This window comes from Pteropus alecto, unplaced genomic scaffold (assembly GCF_000325575.1).
Source record: "Pteropus alecto unplaced genomic scaffold, ASM32557v1 scaffold7, whole genome shotgun sequence".
Taxonomy (NCBI): domain Eukaryota; kingdom Metazoa; phylum Chordata; class Mammalia; order Chiroptera; family Pteropodidae; genus Pteropus; species Pteropus alecto.
In genome coordinates this window covers 46,753,222-46,771,807 of record NW_006494614.1, presented here as the reverse complement: position 1 = coordinate 46,771,807, position 18,586 = coordinate 46,753,222, and the positions used below count along the sequence as shown (strand labels likewise).

At 53.0% G+C, this 18,586-nt stretch overlaps 1 protein-coding gene and 1 pseudogene across 12 annotated transcripts in view; one reads left to right on the top strand and one right to left on the bottom strand.

Annotated features, from left to right (window-relative positions):
- Positions 1-18,302, top strand: part of GDPD5 (glycerophosphodiester phosphodiesterase domain containing 5) — an 86,126-nt gene extending 67,824 nt beyond the window's left edge. For 7 of the 12 annotated variants that reach the window (XM_015600643.2, XM_015600638.2, XM_015600642.2 and 4 more), the window contains 11 exons: positions 3,219-3,317; positions 3,607-3,700; positions 4,112-4,257; positions 8,117-8,199; positions 9,299-9,449; positions 9,998-10,216; positions 10,866-11,023; positions 11,386-11,533; positions 12,672-12,754; positions 15,458-15,570; positions 16,524-18,302. In XM_015600643.2, coding sequence (XP_015456129.1) covers positions 3,219-3,317; positions 3,607-3,700; positions 4,112-4,257; positions 8,117-8,199; positions 9,299-9,449; positions 9,998-10,216; positions 10,866-11,023; positions 11,386-11,533; positions 12,672-12,754; positions 15,458-15,570; positions 16,524-16,672 — 1,443 coding nt within the window. In that variant the 3' untranslated portion in view covers positions 16,673-18,302. Of the gene's footprint in view, positions 1-3,218; positions 3,318-3,606; positions 3,701-4,111; positions 4,258-7,161; positions 7,786-8,116; positions 8,200-9,298; positions 9,450-9,997; positions 10,217-10,865; positions 11,024-11,385; positions 11,534-12,671; positions 12,755-15,457; positions 15,571-16,523 lie in introns of those variants that run through there. The other 5 variants (XM_025042789.1, XM_015600641.2, XM_015600640.2 and 2 more) reach the window with 5 other exon arrangements.
- LOC112474843 lies at positions 3-121 on the bottom strand (annotated as a pseudogene).
- Positions 18,303-18,586: the final 284 nt, after the last annotated feature.

Sequence of the window (18,586 nt, the reverse complement as noted above, 5' to 3'; positions counted from 1 at the left end):
TGCGCCTATAGCATCTGGTCTTCCTAAGTGGTCTCCCATCCAAGTACTAACCAGGCCCGACCCTGCTTAGCTTCTGAGATCAGACAAGATCGGGCATGTTCAGGGTGGCATGGTTGTAGACTGTCACTCATCTTTTGACTTTGCTTGTTGTGTTTTTGCTTAGGAATTTTTTTTATTCTTAAGAATGTGGACCTGTCATTTCTTTTTATGACTCCTGGGTTTTGTCTCAAGAATGTGTTCCCCATTCCAGGATTATAAAAAACTGCTCTGTGGTGTCATTTGGTGATTATATGTTTCCACTTTTTTAACATTTAAATTTTTTATCTTTTTGGAAGTTATTTCGGGGTATAGTGTGATCTTACATTGTTCTTCTTAGATGGCCTCCCACTGTTCCCGACTCTATTGAGTGATCCACTCTAATTTAAGATGCCACTTTTATCATATACTAATTTTGTTATGTATTTAGATCTGTTTCTGAGCTTTTTATTTACTTTCACTTATCTCTCTGGTCTTATACCAGTATCATAGTGCTTTAAACGCTACAGTTTTATACTATATTTTAATCAAGATCTTTATATCGCGAGTCTCTGGTTCCCGAGTCCTGAGTAGGGGAGCGCGAGAGGACAGAGGCACCCAGGGCGTGTCAGGCACTGTGCTTATTGTAACAGCCATGGCCATCACGAGCATGAACTCAGATCATATTGGGCACTGACTCTATGTATCAGGCGCTTTCACACAGTATTTTATTTACTCTCTATAATAATCCTGTTCATCCAATATTTATGCCCACTTTTAAGAATTATACCACTAACATTTAGCAAGCATTTACTATTTTGGTTGCCAACCACTGTGCTGAGCACTTCATTTGCATTTTCTCATTTATTTCCCCCAATCCCCGCTCAGGTAGGCACTCATTCTCCCCATTTCGCATCTCAGGAAACCTACCCCGTTAAGCAGCAGAGCTGGGATGCGACTGACAGATAGGATTCAAGTGTGGCCCTAAGCCCTGGCTAGTCGTTTGCCATTTGGGCCATAGAATTCAGATTCCAGCCACCCCCAAGAAGCCAACCTGTGGTGCTTCTGCAAGGCTGGGTTCCAACTCCTCTCGGATCCTAGCAAGGTCCTCCAAGTCTCACTGAACAAACAGATATACCTCCTGTGTCCCTATCCCTCCCACTGCCTCACAAACCACGGTCCCACCAGTCTAGAAAACCAAAGACTGCTTTCCCAGAGCCTGTGGACCTTCTGGTTGGGGTTTCTCCTTTCTAGTCAGATTTGAGGAACAGTGGTCACATTGTTGGGATTCCGTGCTGTTACTGTGGCTTAAGGACATGTGAGGTGGGGGGATCCCACAGACATTGAACCTTATAGCAATGTTGCTGAGTATAACAATGCCACTACAGCAACTGTAAAAGGCAGAATTAAAAAAATTTAATTGCATTAGGTTTATGGGGAATTAGTTTTATTGCAAGTATTTCCACTAGCAATTAAATATTGCAATAAGATGCTCTCAAAAACGACCTTTCGGAGATGCTTGTTATGTCCAGGGCTTGCCTAGCGGGGGCGGCAGGGGGCAGGGAGCCTGCATATTGATGGGATTTTCAGGGTTGGTTGGAGCCATTTGCCCTCCCACCACTGCAGTGTGATATCCTAGAAAGAGCAGGACCTCTGAGACCGGCAGAATGGAGGTTTGGGTCCAGATCTGCCCCCTCAAAGCTACATGACCAAGCAAACCCTTGTGCTCTCTGAGCCCCGTTTCCCTATGTGTAAAATGAAGGTGATAATACCTCACCTGGGATATTAGGAGAATAAACATGAAGAAAACGGCAAGTGCCTTCCGCAGTCCCAAGCACATGCAGACTCTCTGTGGACCTGCATTTCTCTCCTTCCTGTGTCCCCCAGGCCAGCATATCACAGTCCGTAAAGGCTCTTACCCATCGCAACCTTATTACTGTTTCTTATTGAAACATTCGTTTCCTGGCTGATGGGCTGCCACAACGATCCTGCAAAGAAAAACTTCATCCCAGGCAAGAATGAATCTTCCCTGCCTGGCAGGGAACCAAGATAGATAGACCCTTGTCTCCGCCCTCGTCATCTAGAAACTCATTTAGAGCTTGTTTCGTCATTGGAGGGTTCTCACAATCCTACTGAGAGAGGGCTAAGAAAGGCAAGAAGAGAACGAGGGACAAGGGCCCCACTGGCAGACAGAACAGCTTGAGGCAGCCCATAGGAAGTCAGTCGGGGTGGGGTGTGGTGGCCTTGGCTGGCCCACTATGGAGAGAAGGGTAGGGGTTGGGGCAGAGGTGTGACCTGGGTGTTAGGGGGGCCTGGCACTGTGGGGAAGGTAGGCAGAGAGAGAACCAGGGCTCAAGGTGGGATGCTGAGGCTGAGTAGCCAGAAATCAGGCTTCACTTACTTTGGGGGAGCACCTTGTGTTGACAGATCCTGTCTGTCCCCAAATATCTCTGTCCTGTGAAGGTTCCATCTAGTCTTCCATCAGAGCTGTGCTTGTTTCTCCAAGAGGATGGAGCAGCCCCCATGGCACAACTGAAGCTGGAAGCTTGGAGGCTGGGGCTGAGGGCAAGACTTGGCAATGAGACAGACTGGGCAGAACCTTCCTTTATCTTGGCTAGCTTTAGCCTGAAGGGCCACTGCGAGCCTGGCTGCTGGGTGTATGGCTGGGCTGGGTATCGTGCTCCTGCGGGGGACCTGGCTACTCAGCCTGGGACCTGGCTCCTTGGCCTCCAGCCCCTGCAGTCTAGACAAATCACCCTTGACTCCAGAGGTTGCTTGGCAGGGCTAGGCTTGGCAGGGCTGGGTGAAGCTTGGATGGAGAGGCTCGCAGCCCCCCATTTGCTGGGTGTCTTTCCTCCTCACACCCTCAGTGGGGCTGAGCCCTGAGCTGTACTTCCATCTTACCCCAGCTTCCTTTCACCTCTCTCCATCCTCTCTTCTATTTCCCTTGCTGTCCTTGGTCCTTCACTGGGTCTGCCTGCCTCCTCCTGCCTCTGTCTTTCATTGTCATCTGTCTGGCTGTCTTTGACTTCTTTGGGTCCATGCCTATCTCTTCCTGCTTCCCCCTCCCCTGCTTTGTCAGCCTCTCTTGCACCCTCCATTTCTTCCTGTCAGTCTCTCCCTCTCTCAGACATACTGGGGACCCTTGGGCTGTCTAGCTAAACCTGCTCTGATGCCCTGTTTGGTGGCTTTTCCCCTTCCAGATAGGGCTGGTGGTCATCCTGGCATCCACGGTGGTGGCCATGTCAGCTGTGGCCCAACTGTGGGAGGACGAGTGGGAGGTGCTGCTGATCTCCCTGCAGGTGAGTTGGGGAGGGGGTCCTGCTTCCCCCAGACCCTCAGAACAAGATAGCGCCTTTTCATCCCTTCCGTTTCTTCAGACCCAGACCCAGAGTGGGGCAGGAAAGAGTCCAGGCCACATAGCAAGTCAGGCAGGGAGGGCGCTACAGTCCAGAGTCCCTAGACTCCCAGTTTCCTCCAAGACAGTTTGCCTGTCCCATGGATAGAGATGGGCCATCAGGATGTTGGTGACCAAGAGGGTCTGGCATGGCTGGGAGTCAATGGTCCCTCTTGCCCCTTCCCACACACAAGGGCACAGCGCCGTTCCTGCACATGGGGGCCCTGGCCGCCATCACTGTGCTCTCCTGGATCGTGGCAGGACAGTTCGCCCGCACAGAGCGGTCCTGTAAGTACGACTGGGCAGGACCTGCCCCCCTCCCCCCCACAAACTCTCCAAGTGCCAGGCCAGCTTGTCCTGCCCTCACCTAGACATTACCTGGGTGGCCTGGGGATGAGGCGGGGCCTTCACTCTCAGGGTGGGAGGTTCTATTCAGTGGGTTCCATAGAGGGCTGTAGCCTCATTCAGCCTTGCTTGTTTCCTCTTCTGCATCTCTGTCTGTGTCTGTGTGTGAGTTAGAGTTCAGGGTCATCTTTCCAGCAAGAATGGGGACTGCCCCTGGTGCAGGGTCCCCTCAGAGCATCTGGGTCCTGACAGGTGGAGGGAAGAAGGGTCCCCCCACAAGCTGCCCAGGGCTCAAGTCTGGGCCTGGTGGGAGCCGAACGCTCACCAGGCAGTGCTCACAGCCTGTGTCTACAGCCTCCCAGGTGGCCATCCTCTGCACCTTTTTTGCCGTGGTGTTTGCCCTCTACCTGGCCCCTCTTACCATCTCCTCTCCCTGCCTCATGGAGAAAAAGGACCTGGGCCCCAAGCCCTCCCTCATCGGCCACCGCGGGGCCCCCATGGTGAGTGCCACCTAGGGGCCCTAACAGGTGGGGGGGAAGGGAAGGGGAAGGGAATGGGATGGAGACAGAGAGGACATTCTAGGGGGAGATCAGCAAAGACTTATCTCCTTATGGGGAGGACCTTGTAGAGAAATGAATACATGTAATATAATAATAGCAATTTTTAGTCTTTTCAGGGAGTATGTGGGATGAATTGATGAAAAGCCTGGATAGGCTTAGATGGGAGCAGATCCTGAAGAGACCTGAAGGCATCTTGCTAATAAAATGATGTAACTTTTATCAAGAGGGCCCTGAAAAGACACAGGGGGTTTTAGGCCAGAGACAGACACTGCCAGCGTGTGGGTTAGGAAAGCCCATGAGAGAGGAAGCTGCTGGGTGTAGGGTGGAAGCGGGGCCTGTAGGCTGTGACCAGGCAGCAGGAGAACCTGTGGGGGCAGGAAAGAGATGGGGTGCAGCTCAGAGCCCACTGCTGAAGGAAGGGCAGTTGAACTGAGTTGAAATGGAGAGAGGAAGAAGTCAAAGTCAGTGACCTGCTCCTCCACTGATGCCCTGTGACCCCACAGTAGACCTTCCCCTGAGAGGACATACTCCAGAGCCAGGCTTTCTCGGCCCCTTGACAGCTGTAGGAGCGTGGACCAGTGCCATCTTCTCTGTGTCAGCTTCCTCATCTTGTACCCTGGGCTAATGAGAGTGCCTGAGCTGGAAGGCCCTGTGAAGCAGGACTTAGCATGTGTGAAGTGCCCAGCTATGAGCCTGGTACACGTTCCTGTTATCTTGGGCAGGCTCTCCCCCTTCTCTGGCCCCAAGTTTCCTTACCTTGAACCTTGGTTCTCATAAGAGGCAGTACCACTCTCCACCCCCCAGGGGGTGCTTGGGGGACCTTGTGAGAGATTTTTCTTGGCAGTCACAATGATTGGGAGTTCAAGGTATCGCTGAATTTTATAGTAATCAAGGTGGCCTCACAAAGTAACCTTTAAAAAGAGGTGTTGAGTTTGACAGGGCTGCAAATCATCCTAAGGTCCTGCCCCATTGCGTGTGGTGGGCATTATTATGCCTCGTTTCTAGGTAAGACTCAGAGACCTGTGTCCCCGAGCTGGATGCTGGGGCCTTCCAACCACACTGACCACATTGTGTGCCAGTCCCAGCACCTCCTGGAGGCAACCAGCTAGAAAGGCCATGGCTTTGGAATTGGAGGGATCTGGGTAAGGGGTCCAGGTTTGCCATATGCTGCCTGTGCATCTCAGAGGACCACTTGTCCCCTCTGAGCCTCTCGCCCCTGTCTATATGAGGATAATTGGAAGCACAGCCTTCTTCCCAAGCAGCAGGGCCTGAGAGTACAGCTCCTCTTCTCTCCATGACTCAGATACCCACCCACCTGCTCTGGAGGCCAGGGAACAGGAGGGTATACTAAGGCAAGGGAGGAGGGGGTAAGGGGAAGAAGTGAGGTGGCCCAGTATGGATTGTTTTCTTGATAGAAAAATCACCAAAACAGAAAGAATAGTATAATGAAGAATAGCATAATGAATCCAATACCACCTTAAACATCTACCATTGTTTCTTTTTTCTACTGTAATATTTTAAAGTGAATCTGAGACATACATACTTCAGGATGTTTCTCTAACACATAAGGACTTTTTCTTAAAACATAACCACAAACACAGTGCTTTTATTATACCCAACCAAATTAATAATAATTCCTTAATATTATCTAATATTGAATCCGTGTTCACTTTCCCATTATCATCTCAAAAGTATCTTTTTACAGTTGAGTTGTTAAAAATTAAGATCCAAACGAGGTCCACATAGAGTACGTGGTTAACGTGTCTTCTAAATATCTCTTAGACCATAACAACCCCCCTCCCCTTTTTTCCATATGTAGTTTATTTGCTGAAGAAAGAGAGTCATTTGTGCTATAGAATTTCACACATTGTGCATCTAGCTGATTGCATTCTTGTGGTGTTTCTTGAGAGTTGGCAAAGGTATCTGGCACAACTCCTCCATGTGTTACTGTGACTACACATGTACCTGTGTCTATACCTGTGAATGCCCTGCCCTCCTGTGGGAGGTTCTGACTCGGTCCACACATCTATGTGTGTGGTAAGCCCAAGTGCACATCCCTGTCTTGGAGATGGGTGTCCATGTGCCCTTGGATGTATCGCGGGCTGTGTGTGTGCACGCATACTTTAATATTTGATTGGACTAACTCCAAAGCTTGGACTTTTAACCACAGTGGCCTGCCCACCTGAATTTGTGACAACCTTCTACACACACATACATATGCCTGACAGCAGAACCATGCATGGGCTTAGGCCTGAGTCAGTGGGAGCTCTGAGATGGGGATTAAGAAGTCACCCTAGAATCCTGTATGCTTCTTGGGACCCTTCTAGAGTCCTACCCTAAGGCTGGCCAAGGAGGGCCAAATTTCCATGCTTTCTCTAGACGGCTACACCTAACTCAGGAAGACCTGCGTGGAAAAAAGCCGCTAGACAGAGAGTTTGCCCCTCCCAAATTCATTTTGTCTACCCAGTCTACCTTCTGCAGCCCCAGCCAAGGCAGGAGAGTGCAATGTTACCTCTTGGATGGTCACTCGTGGGAGGGCTGGCCACAGGACATTTACAGACTAGGTGAGTGTGAACTCTACTGAGTCCACGCCTCTCTCTAGATGCCTCTTTGTCCCACTCCACCGCTGGACAGGGCCTCACACAGCCCACTTGACTGGGAGACAGCACGCTCCCCAAGGCTGCTCTGCACCAGGGAGAGGGGAAGAAAGGAAACCGTGTTATGGAAACTGCTGACATCTGTTATCTCACCTATGAGTTTGATAACATTGACCCATTTTATAGCTCAAGGAACTGACATTCCAAAAGGTGACTGGGAAACAGAATTGCTCCTTGTCAGCTCCAAAGCCCCAGCCGTGCCAGGCTGCCTCCCAGAGGAGAGGAGTATGCTGCATGTTGGGGAACAGCACGGCCAGAGGGAGAGAGGATGCGAACAAGCGTGTCTTGGTGGGAATGAGATCAGCTGTGGGGACCCTTTCCACCCCATCCCTCACTATCAAGAGTCCTTCCTCCCTCCATCTCCTAGCCCAATCTTTGGTATGGTGCTGACCCCCAGTGGCAGCAAAGGGCACGACAGGGTCCTCAGACCAGACAGAACTGGGGAGACCTAAATCTGCACCTCTCTCAACTGGAAGGACACTCAGTGAACAGTGACTCTACACTCCCAAGGGGAAAATGGGGGAAACTGAGGTCCATAGGAGAAAGAGATGCACCCAAGGTCGCAAAGTTGGTCAATGGCAGAGTAAGGGCTGGAACCAGGATCTTCTGACGTATGTGCTTTAGGGTTAGCAGTTGTCATTTATTAAGCACTTATCGTATATCAGGCAGCATGCTAGGGGCTTTTAATCCATGTAATGGTCTCAGAGATGGTCTTGTTATGTCTGTGTAGATGAGGAAACCGGTCACCCCTTTGAAACTGCCATCTTGTCTACTCTCTCCTCTCCCCCCGCGATCTCCACCTGGACTCAGGGTATAATAAGGGGAAAACAACATTCAGCCCCAGCCCAAGACTGCCATAAGGCAGAGAACTATAAAAAAGTCCTTCCGCCCCACATTTATATACATGAACACTAACCACCCCTGCCTCCCTCTCCCCCACCAAAAAAGCTGTGAGGCAGGCATGATTTAACAGATGAGGAAACTGAGCTTCAGAGAGGTTGTGTGAGTGCCCAGGTCACATATCTACTGCTTGGAGGAGTTGGAATTGGGACCAGGCCCAAGATGGAAGATTTTCCATTGGCTGGGGAGGTGTACATCAGCTAGATCTCAGCTCTCCCCTCACCACACCATTCTTCCCCCAGCTGGCCCCAGAGCACACACTGATGTCCTTCCGGAAGGCCCTAGAGCAGAAGCTGTACGGGTTACAAGCTGATGTCACTATCAGGTAGGTGTTGGGGTTGGGAGGGTGGCAGGCCTCCCAACCTTACTATATCCACATCTGATTTCTGCTAGAGAAACCTCAGGTCCTAGAGCCTCGGAGATGGAAGGGCAGAGGTTTGGATTATCCACCACAAGGCAGGCACCTGGTTCATGAAAATAAATCTTGTGCCAAACTCCAAGATATAAAATAGAGAAAAGAACAGCTGCTCTTGGTTCAAGCAGGGATGGGGCACTGGGACCTGGAGTCCTGCCACAGATCCACTTGAAGAAAAGACTAGATCTATGTGGCTCAGAAAGATGGAGCTCAAACTCTCATAAATGAAATAAGCACATTGCAAAGCAGTACGTTCACTGTTATGTCAATCATATTTTAAAAGACCACATTAAAACGATTTATACATTTTGTACATGTAGATATATGTGAATACTAGTATAAGGGGCAGGAGGAATCCACACCAATCTCATAACAGATTATCTCTGAGAGGGGGAGAGGGGCAGGGCTGCCATGGAGTTGTGCAGCTCGTGTATTTACGTATTCTATATCATAGAATTATGTATCTATTAAAACTTTCTGGTAGATGGTGGTAAAATGCCTTGAGGAAGGGGGCACAAGTGCCTTTTACTGTTTCACAACATATAGGCTATTGGCAGCTGCAGTGGGGTAGACCAGATGGTGGTGCGGTAAAATTCGTCAAAAGGGCCTGCATTCGGACCTTTCTCATTGTGGCATCACATGGAATGGGTTCTAAGCCAGGTTCCACCACTTACTTATGGACCTTGAGCTAGGTACTTCCCTCTCCCCAGCTTCATTTTCCCCATTATTAAATGAGGTAGCACCTACCTTCCAAGGTTACTAATAGTCCCAGCCCTCCCTCCCTCCCTTGAAGACCCCCCCGCCCCGACCCTCACAGAGAGCCTGGGGGAGTCACCCACCAGCCCAGTGCCCTCTTAGCGCAGAGATCTTAAGGCCCAGAGGGGCGGAGCCTGCCTGGGTCAGCGGTGGGTTGGTGTAAGTAGGTAGGGAACAGTGGGGGCGGGGCGGTTATTGTGGGCAGTTGACAGCCCTGGGTGGGCAGGGACTCAGCGGCCCCACCCTCCTGCAGCCTGGACGGCGTGCCCTTCCTCATGCATGACACCACCTTGCGGCGCACCACCAACGTGGAGGAGGAGTTCCCGGAGCTCGCCCGCAGGCCCGCCTCCATGCTCAACTGGACTGTCCTGCAGAGGCTCAACGCTGGCCAGTGGTTCCTGAAGGTCTGGCTGCACCTGTCCCAGTCGTAGGCACAAAAAGCACAGGCAGGAACCCCATGGAGTGAAAGGACGGGGGCGGCCATCAGCTCAGTGACCCCTCCTCCCCAAGCTTCCCTCACAGCCCAGCTGATTAGTGGCCTCCTAGGGATCCTGCCACTGTAGTCCTAGTATCATAGTTGTCATTTCGTGTGCTGGTTCTGTCTCCCCGCTCCAAGTTTCTGGTGATAACAGTTAATAGTTAAAATTGTCAACTCTGTAAATCTCTAAAGGGAGGTTGGTTCTCTGGTTTGAAATGCTACTAAAAGTGAAATGTGCTAGGGTCTGGGAGATGTTCCAAGTAAATCATTCTTTTGGTAAAGAGGGTGTAGGGTAAGGAGGTTAGGGTTGGGCTCTACTAGAGCCCCCCATAGGCCCACAGCTATCAATCCGCCTGACACGCATGCACCAGTAGATACCGGCAGTTCAGAGGTCTCAGTGCTCAGTAGCCAGGAAGGCACACAGCCTTCAGAGGGCTGGTGAGGCAGCCATGTGTGTGTCCTTGTCTCTACCAGACGGACCCCTTCTGGACAGCCAGCTCCCTGTCACCCTCCGACCACAGGGAGGTCCAGAACCAGTCCATCTGCAGCCTAGCGGAGCTCCTAGAGTTGGCCAAGGGCAATGCCACACTGTTGCTCAACCTGCGTGACCCTCCACGGGAGCACCCCTACCGTGGCAGCTTCCTCAACATCACACTGGAGGCTTTGCTGCGCTCAGGCTTCCCCCAGCACCAGGTGAGGCCTGGCAGCCCAGCCCAACCCACCCCAGGGAAGCCCAGCCCAGCCCAGCCACACCCCAGGGAAGCCCTGCCCAGCCCCACCTCCCCCTGGACCCAGGCCTGGCAGGAGCAGGACTCCAGCATGGACTCCCCATGTCCCCTATCCAGACCTCAGCTTCCACATTTGTAAAATGGAGGTAGCATGCCCCTCTTTTCCCTGACAGGGTCATCCTGGGGTCAAGAGTGGAACAAGAAAATCCTTTAAAATGTACAAAGGGTAGGAACAGGTCCAGGTTCTCCCAGACACTATTACTTCCGTGAAGCATTGCCCACATCCTTGTTGTATAATATTTGGAGATCACAGGAATCCTACACCAAGTTATGATGCACACTAGATGCTGGTGGCCATGTGCAGAATTGACGTTTGGGTTATTAGTCTTTGGGTTATTAGTGACAAGGATGTAGAAGGGAAGCTCGGTGGGCTGTTGCCAAAGCAATTCAGTCTTCCCCTGGGATCAAGTCTTCCCCTGGTGGTGATTCCTATATGTAAGCTTTCACCGTGTGCCAGGTCCTGTCCCTTTTAACCTTTTCAGGTGCCCTAGGAGGGTAGACATTTTAACCCTATTTACAGACGAGAAATCTGAGGCTGCCCCCAATGCCTGCAGGTCATGTGGCTCCCTAACAGGCAGAGACCCTTTGTGCGGAAGGTGGCTCCTGGCTTCCAGCAGACATCAGGCTCCAAGGAGGCAGCCACCAGCCTGCGGAGAGGCCACATCCAGCGGCTGAATCTGCGCTACACTCAGGTGTCCCGCCAGGAGCTCAGGTGCCCACCCTACCTACCCTGGCTCACCCAGAGAAAGGCAGGACTGAGTTTCTCCATTCCTGTCACCACACACACACACACACACACACACACACACACACACACACACACGCACACACACACCGCACACTGGACAGAGGACTAGAAGCACAGGGGCTTCTGGTTCAAAGAAGAAAAGTAGAGAGCATTAAGACAGACCTGGGTTGTCCCTGAGCTTGGCCCTCTGGGAGTAGAGTCCTTCCTTGGTGGACAGTTGTGAGGGTGGCATTAGGCTGTAAAGGGGACATGCTTTATAGGCTTCCCACAGTGGACCTGGAGGCCCAGATCTGTGGGCCAACCAGCCTGTGTCCCCTGCCCTACAGGGACTACGCATCCTGGAACCTGAGTGTGAACCTCTACACGGTCAATGCGCCATGGCTCTTCTCCCTGCTGTGGTGTGCGGGGGTCCCGTCCGTCACCTCTGACAATGCCCACACCCTGTCCCAGGTGCCTTCCCCTCTCTGGATCATGGTGAGTTGGAGGAGCAGAGAGCTGCCTGTGGTACCCAAGAGGGGGCAGGCTCCACACGTGGGGCTCTCTGGTGAGGTCTCAGGGTGCGGGGAGTGCATGGGGGTACAGGCTTGAGGCATGAGGCCTCTGGGTCTGTGCTAAGGTGCTGGGAGGTGGGAGGAACCCAGGCCCAACCCATAGGGAGAAAACATCACTAACGCCCCTAGAGAACTAGTCGACAACTACGTGGATTTTTGGTTTGGTGCTGTTTATTATATTTTGTTTTAAAGGAAAGGAAGGCATTAGAAAAACAGGGTAACAGGATAAGAATAGGGAACATTAAAATCTGCTCAGAGGTTATAGCAAATCGAACCATTTTCAATTGGTTGGCCGAGCACCTGCAGACAGGCCTAAATTTCAGTCCCAGCCCTGCCACTGGGGGACTTGGGGAGCCCTTGACCTCCCTCCTGTGCTTCCACTGCCAGCAATCTGAGGAGGTGCGAGGCAGATGGAGGGTCTCATTATGGCTAAGATGGTGCCAAAGTCAATGAATCAGATTTAGGTGTAGACGGGTAAGTCCATCCACCTGCCCATTATTCTTTAAAACTTCCAAAAGCTTAGCTCAGATGAAATAACACTCAATGAAATGACATTGTGGCAGCAATAACAATGAGCACATTCGAAATTTGGGGTAACAGGAATTGACCAATAGCAAGAAGGGTCCCCCACCCCACCCCCTCCTCCACAGTTTACCTGAGGTCCAAGAGGTTTGCCGTCCTGCCCCTCTCCACTGTCTCTGAAGGGGAGTCCCCAACTCTACAGTGACACTTGTACACTTACACCCACATGGATGCCACACCCGCATGCCATGTCACACTTTCACGCTCCTCTTTCATTATTCCCCTCTTGCTTTGAGCCCCCTTAAGCACGCAAACCCTCCAGCCTTAACACAGACCACCTCTACCCTAAACACTGCACCCATCTCTTTTACACTGTACACACACATACACACACACCAGGCCCACAGTGCCCACTCCTCCAGGTCCTTCCCTGCCCCTCCCCAGTGGTAACCGGGGCCCTCCTGCCCATGGACCCTTAGTCTGGAGCCTGGTGTGGACCGGCCATGACTGGAGGCTGGCCTTGGGCTATCTCTCCACAGCCCCCGGATGAGTACTGTCTCATGTGGGTCACCGCCGACCTGATCTCCTTCATCCTCATCATTGGCATCTTCGTGCTCCAGAAGTGAGTAGGCTCTGACCACATTCCACAACCTTCCCTGCCCCAAGACAGGCCCCACCCCAGCCAGGTGACCCTCCTCCTGAGCCAGGAGGCCTGACCATATGGCCCGTGCAGGAGAGAAGGAGGACTCTCAATGGTCCCCCAGCCCATCCCCCTCAGCCAGAGCTGGGTGGCTTCTGGAATGAGCACCCAGCTGGAGCCCAGAGACATCTGCCATGATTTGCTTTGTGGACTCTGGCGAGTTTCAGCTCCTCTCTGGCTTGTCTCCTCAACTGTTACCCAAGGCCATGGGTTCCCACCAGCACTGGGTCGTGCCATACTGGAGACCTCCCTACCCCTCAGGACAATAGTTGGGATGGTGGTTGCAGTGGGGAGGTGGGGGTGGCCCAAGGGATGGTTCAGGGCCAGGCTGGGATCCCAATCCAGCCATGAGCCAACGGGAAGGGGTTTTATTCTTGACTGACGTTCTCTCTCTGTCCCATACTGCTCTGACCCGGCGCATGTCCCTCCTCTCTCTCCCCAACCTCCCCCTCTCTGCTGCACTCTGGCATCTCACAGCTATCACTTGATCAGGTAATTCTGGTGTGGTCTTCCTCCTCCTGTTCCTCTTTCTCCCTCCTCCTTGCCACCCCTTTCTCCAGTTCCTCTGAAAACCTGCACCTGGGTCAGGCTCCCTCACCATCACCCTCCCAGATACCTCGCTCGCCTGAAGTCTCCTCCCCTCGCCTGCCATCCTCCCTTCTCTTCCCATCCTGCCATGTGTGCCCCTCTGCTCTCTGTTCTTCCTGCTATTTCTGCAGATGGGGAACCAGTGTTTCCTTGCAGGTTGCGGTCCTGGCCTCAGTTACCAAAGCATCTTTCTCTGGGGAGGGGGCTCTGCCTGGGCACCCTGTCCCCAAGTCTGTCACTTGCAGGGCCTTCACTGCTGCCCAGCACGTGCCCTACTAAGTTCTGTCTCTCCTTTCACATCTGTCACCTTCCCCTTCTCTGAGTTTGCCTGTCCCATAGCTCTATCTTTCTCTGTATCTCAACTCTTTTTCACTTTGTCTCTGACTCTCCCCATACACACAGCCTCCCTCACTTTCCCCTGGGGAGGGCCTCAGAGTGGTTGAGCTTCCTGTCCTAGATGTGCCTGGCTGCAAAGACCCTTGGTCAAGTGCCTTGGGCCTTCCTGGGTCAGGAGGCTTCACTGACCAGCTAGTAGGAGAAACTCTGTGCTCTTTGGCCATGGGACTGAGGCCAGTGAAGGGGCATTTACCCAATCTTTCCCCCATTCTTAGTCGGCAGACATGTGCTGGCTGGTGCTGTGCTGGGCCTGCAGCAAGGCCTCAGGCCTTCACACAAGAGCCCCAGTGTACTGTGCAGGCTGGCCCTTGATGACCCGGGTCCTGGGACAGACATGCTGGGCCCACTAAATATACAGCCAAGACAGTATCATTGTCTTCCGGCTGGGGTGGGGCAGGAGAGAGTGGGGATGTCAAGAAAGGCCTGATGGAGAAGGGGACCTTTGGGTCTCATGCTTCCATTCATTCACTGAACAAATACTTAGGGCCCCCACCCCCGCCATAGCAGGCCTTGAGTGGTGTCAGGGACACAGTGATAAAGAAGAGAACTAATCACAGCCCTCAAGGATGTGTAGGGCTCTAGCCTAGCCAGAGCGCAGGCTGCCTTCCCCCTCTGCTTCCTGCTTTCCCGTCTGTCTGCTCTGTTCTTCCACCCATCTGCCTGTCCGTCTGTCCATTTCTGCTGCACTGACCCCATCTGGAAACAACTGATTTCTCATGGAGTCTGGACTCCCTCCATCCCCCCCAGCAGGGCTCAGCGCCCTGGGGAGTTGGGCCCTTGTTTCCAAGCTGACCCTTGCTTCTCTTGGTGGGAGTCGGGGTGGTGGTCCAATGAATCCTTCTGACCAGGTTGCAGGAAAAGTCTTAAGTTCAGAAGCCAGGGATTTGGGGCTAGTTCAGAGAAACTACAACAGGAAAAATAGTGCCCAGTTCTGCCTGGCTCCTGCATGCCCTGGGCAGCCCCACTTCTCAGCCCACTTGATTAATTTTATACGCCCCCACCCCGGCCTTGCCCCTGCCTTGACCATCAGAAGGATTAATGCTCCAGCTTTTCCCTCCCCATTAAAGAATATATACCCTACTCTTCCAGGGTTGCTGGAACAGAGTAACAGCATACTCAACCTCAAGTCACTCTAATGCCCTTGGCCCTGAGTCTGTGACCAGTTCTGAGCAAAGCCCCCTGCCATCTCCCCTCACCTTCCTGCTCTCTTCCTTCAGTTCCTCTCTGGGGTTTCCCTCTGGCTTCACTCAGCCTAGTCATGATGGTGGGTAAGAGACAGCAGCTGCAATTCCCCAAGATTGGTGTGTACCCCAGGGCAGGTCAGCAGAGTCATGTCTGCTGAGTCCTCCCCCACCCCAAATTCATTCCATCCAAAGAGCCAGGTGTGTAACTGAGGGCACCTGAGACAACTAACCAACCCCAAAACATCTTCTTGGGTGACCTCAGGTTCTGGAGGTAAGAGGGAGGCAGGAGACTCAAATTCAAGCCCCAGCTCCACTTATCCCTGGGCCTCAGTTCTCCCATCTGTATAGTCAGAAAAGAGTCTTGCTGGTCTCTCAGGCCAAATCCAGAGAGGCTATGGAAGTGGGCAGGATCCCTGCTCCAGGGAAGGACCTGATGCCCACGGGGCCATCTCTGCAGGTGGCGCTTGGGTGGCATACGAAGCTACAACCCCGAGCAGATCATGCTGAGCGCAGCAGTGCGCCGGACCAGCCGGGATGTCAGCATCATGAAGGAGAAGCTCATCTTCTCAGGTATGCAGCCATGTGGACAGGCACTGGGCTCCCTGGTGTCCCACAGCCCTCTGGCCACCCTGGGGAGCTCCTGGAAGAAAGGACCAGTCCAAGGGATCCCCAAACCCCTGTACAGTGCATGGCTCAGAGAAGTCAGAAGGGGCCAGCAGAATGAATGGAAAGCAGGAGGCCCGCCCCTAGGCCTGGCAGGTTCTGCCCATCCAGACCCCCCGCCTCTCCTATAGTGCCAAAGGCCATTCACTGAGCATCTTCTGAGTGCAGGCTCTGAGGAGTCAGTCACAGTCCTCATCCCCTGCCCACTCCAGGTTAAGAGGTCCTCTCAGTGACCCTCAACCCCATCAAAGCACCCTGAGTCCCCTCGGGATGGGCTCAGCTCTACTCAGCAGTCCTTTCCTGAGCCTCAACTCTATGTCCAGTGCTATGCCAGGCACTGGGAACACAGAAGCCCAGACCCCACCCCTATCCTCAAACTATACCAGATGATGGAGGCCAGCCACAGTGACAGTACAGGATGTGATGGGGCCAAGGGAAGCAGGGGCTTGGGGGGGTGTGAGGAAGCCCCATTCCAGCCTAGGGGGATCAGGGGAGGCTTTCAGGAGGCTGCAATAACAGAGATGAGAGGAATTAAGCCAGATTTTAAGAAAAGGTGTTGCTGGGGAGGTCATTCCCAGGAGAGGGACCAGTATGTGCCCTAAGGAAAGAAAACACATGGATGCCAAGCTCAGGAGGATGCAGATGGTTTTCTGTGGCTAGAAGGTAGAGTTCCAGGATGGAGTAGACACCAAGGGCCTTGAATACCAAGCTCAATACCAAACTTGAACCCAGTGGTTTCATCAGCTTCCAATCGCCTAACCAGGAGTTGTTACAGGATACCCTTCCCACAGCATCTGCCAGCCATCCTCGTTACCCCTCACCTGTCCCCACTCACATTCTCCTTCCCTCTGGCCCAACAGAGATCAGCGATGGCATGGAGGTCTCCGACGAGCTCTCTGTTTGTTCAGACAACAGTTATGATACGTACGCCAACAGCGCCACCACCTCTGTGGATCCCCGAGGGATTGGCAGCCGTGCCAAGACCATTACAGTCCGGAGTGGCCGTTAGCTGAACACTTGTCTTCCCAGGCTATACCTAACATGGAGACCGGGGATCCCAGGAGAGCTGGCAGAAGTGTGTCTGGACTCGGAGTGCTCTGGGAGCTGGCTCCATGGCCTCCTTTTTGGTTCCAGCCCCTTGTCTGCCATGGCCTCTCTTGGAAGGGGCACCACTCTCCCCTGAGGCCCAGCAGGGCCAGGACTCCAGCTTCTCAGATGCCCCTGCAGGCCTGGGGCACCTTCTCCTGGGAAATGGTGGGCCTGAGGCCTAGTCCTCCCCTGAGGCCCTCCCTTGTATCCTGACCTAGAAGTTTTGATGGGTCACTGGGCCATGCCATGCCTCCTGTGGCAGTGGAGGCTGTCAGTGCCCACATGTGACCATTGTCCTATCTGTGCTGTGAGGCAGCTGACTTCTCTAAGTTTTTCCTCTCTCGAGGGCCTGGGCTGGGCCTCTGCCCCCAGCAGCTCTACTCTTCATGTCAGTCTCAAAGCACAAGAAGGTTCAGCTCAGGAGGAAAGCATGCTACAGTGGTGGATACCTCTCATGACTCTACTGGTCCTGCCTCAGGAAAGGGCCTGACCCATGTCCTCTAGGAGCAGCTGGAGATGACCAGAAGAGCAGGCTCAGGGCTCAGTCCCATGCCCAAGTGTCCAACAGGCCTCTGGGGCAGAGTGGCCTGGAGGCCCTGGAGATCCACAGACTGACATGACCTCAGTTCTCAAGTTGGCCACAGGGCAGGAGCCACCTGAGAAAAGTGCTTTGGGCATGGTCAAGGGTTGGTGTGTGGCCCAGGAGGCCTGCAGTAGAGGGAGCCTGAGAGGCCTTGGCCAAGGTGATTAAAGCTGCCATCTTGACATATGTCATCTCTTAACTGGCAGTGGGAGGGTGGGAACAGAGCTTGCTGGGTTTGAGATTCAGTCTTGCCCCCATGATTTGAGGAAGAGCCATTTTCAGAAATGAGGAGAGTAGCAGGGTAGGTGAGTCCCTCTCCCATATTACCAAGGCTCCAAGGGTTTCTTAACAGCCCTGGGGTTGGGTACCAGTATCCCTGTATTTGGCTGGGGGAGACAGTCTTTGAGAGGCAAAGTGACCAGCCAAGGCCACACAGTTCAGTACAGGCAAAGCCAGAATCTCACCCAGGCTCTGGCCCTAGAGTGTGCACATGCCTTCTGTTACCAGCTGGGAACGGCACAGCAGATGGGGAGGCCTCCTGGGCCTGAATGTAAGGGTGGGCAATGGGACCAGGAGGTCCCTTCACAGCCACATGGAGGCTTTCTGAAGTTCCTGGCTTATGGAGGGACAGGCCCTCAGCCAGGAGATGCCTTTCCCCCATGGCAGAGGTTTGGCTTGGACTTTGCAAGGTTTTGGACGTGACTGAAGGGGGCCCATACCATTCCTGGTACAGTGGGGTGTCTCCTAGCTGAACGCCCAAATACAGCCCGAGACCACAGATGTCCTTTCCTGTCTTTCAGTCGTTGGAGCTCTGCACTCTGTGAAGGTCAGTGGCAGAGTAGGGCAAGTCTGTAACTCCCATCTTTATCCTGAGAGTCTCTGTGGTCTTGGGTGTGTCCTAAAGGGGAAGGAGGGAAGCTGAACCCTGGCACCAGCCTGCATTAAATAAATGCAGTGCTTCCTGGGAGCCAAGGGATGTATGTGTCTCTTTTCCCAACAGGGATCTTCTGGATAGAATTCTTGGGATCTGAGTGATTCTGGCACCTTCTTGAAAGAAAGGAAGAGAAACTTTCCCCAAATGTTGGAACCCAGACGTGACCCCCACATTAACCTATAGGACTGCCCCTCAGGAACTGTGAAGGATTCACCCCTCCTTTCCCTCTACTAAGCATCTGCCAAGTGCGTCCCTTACTGGGGCAGAGGTCAGCTCCTGCTTCTCCCTGGGCACAAGGGAATATAAATGAAACCTGG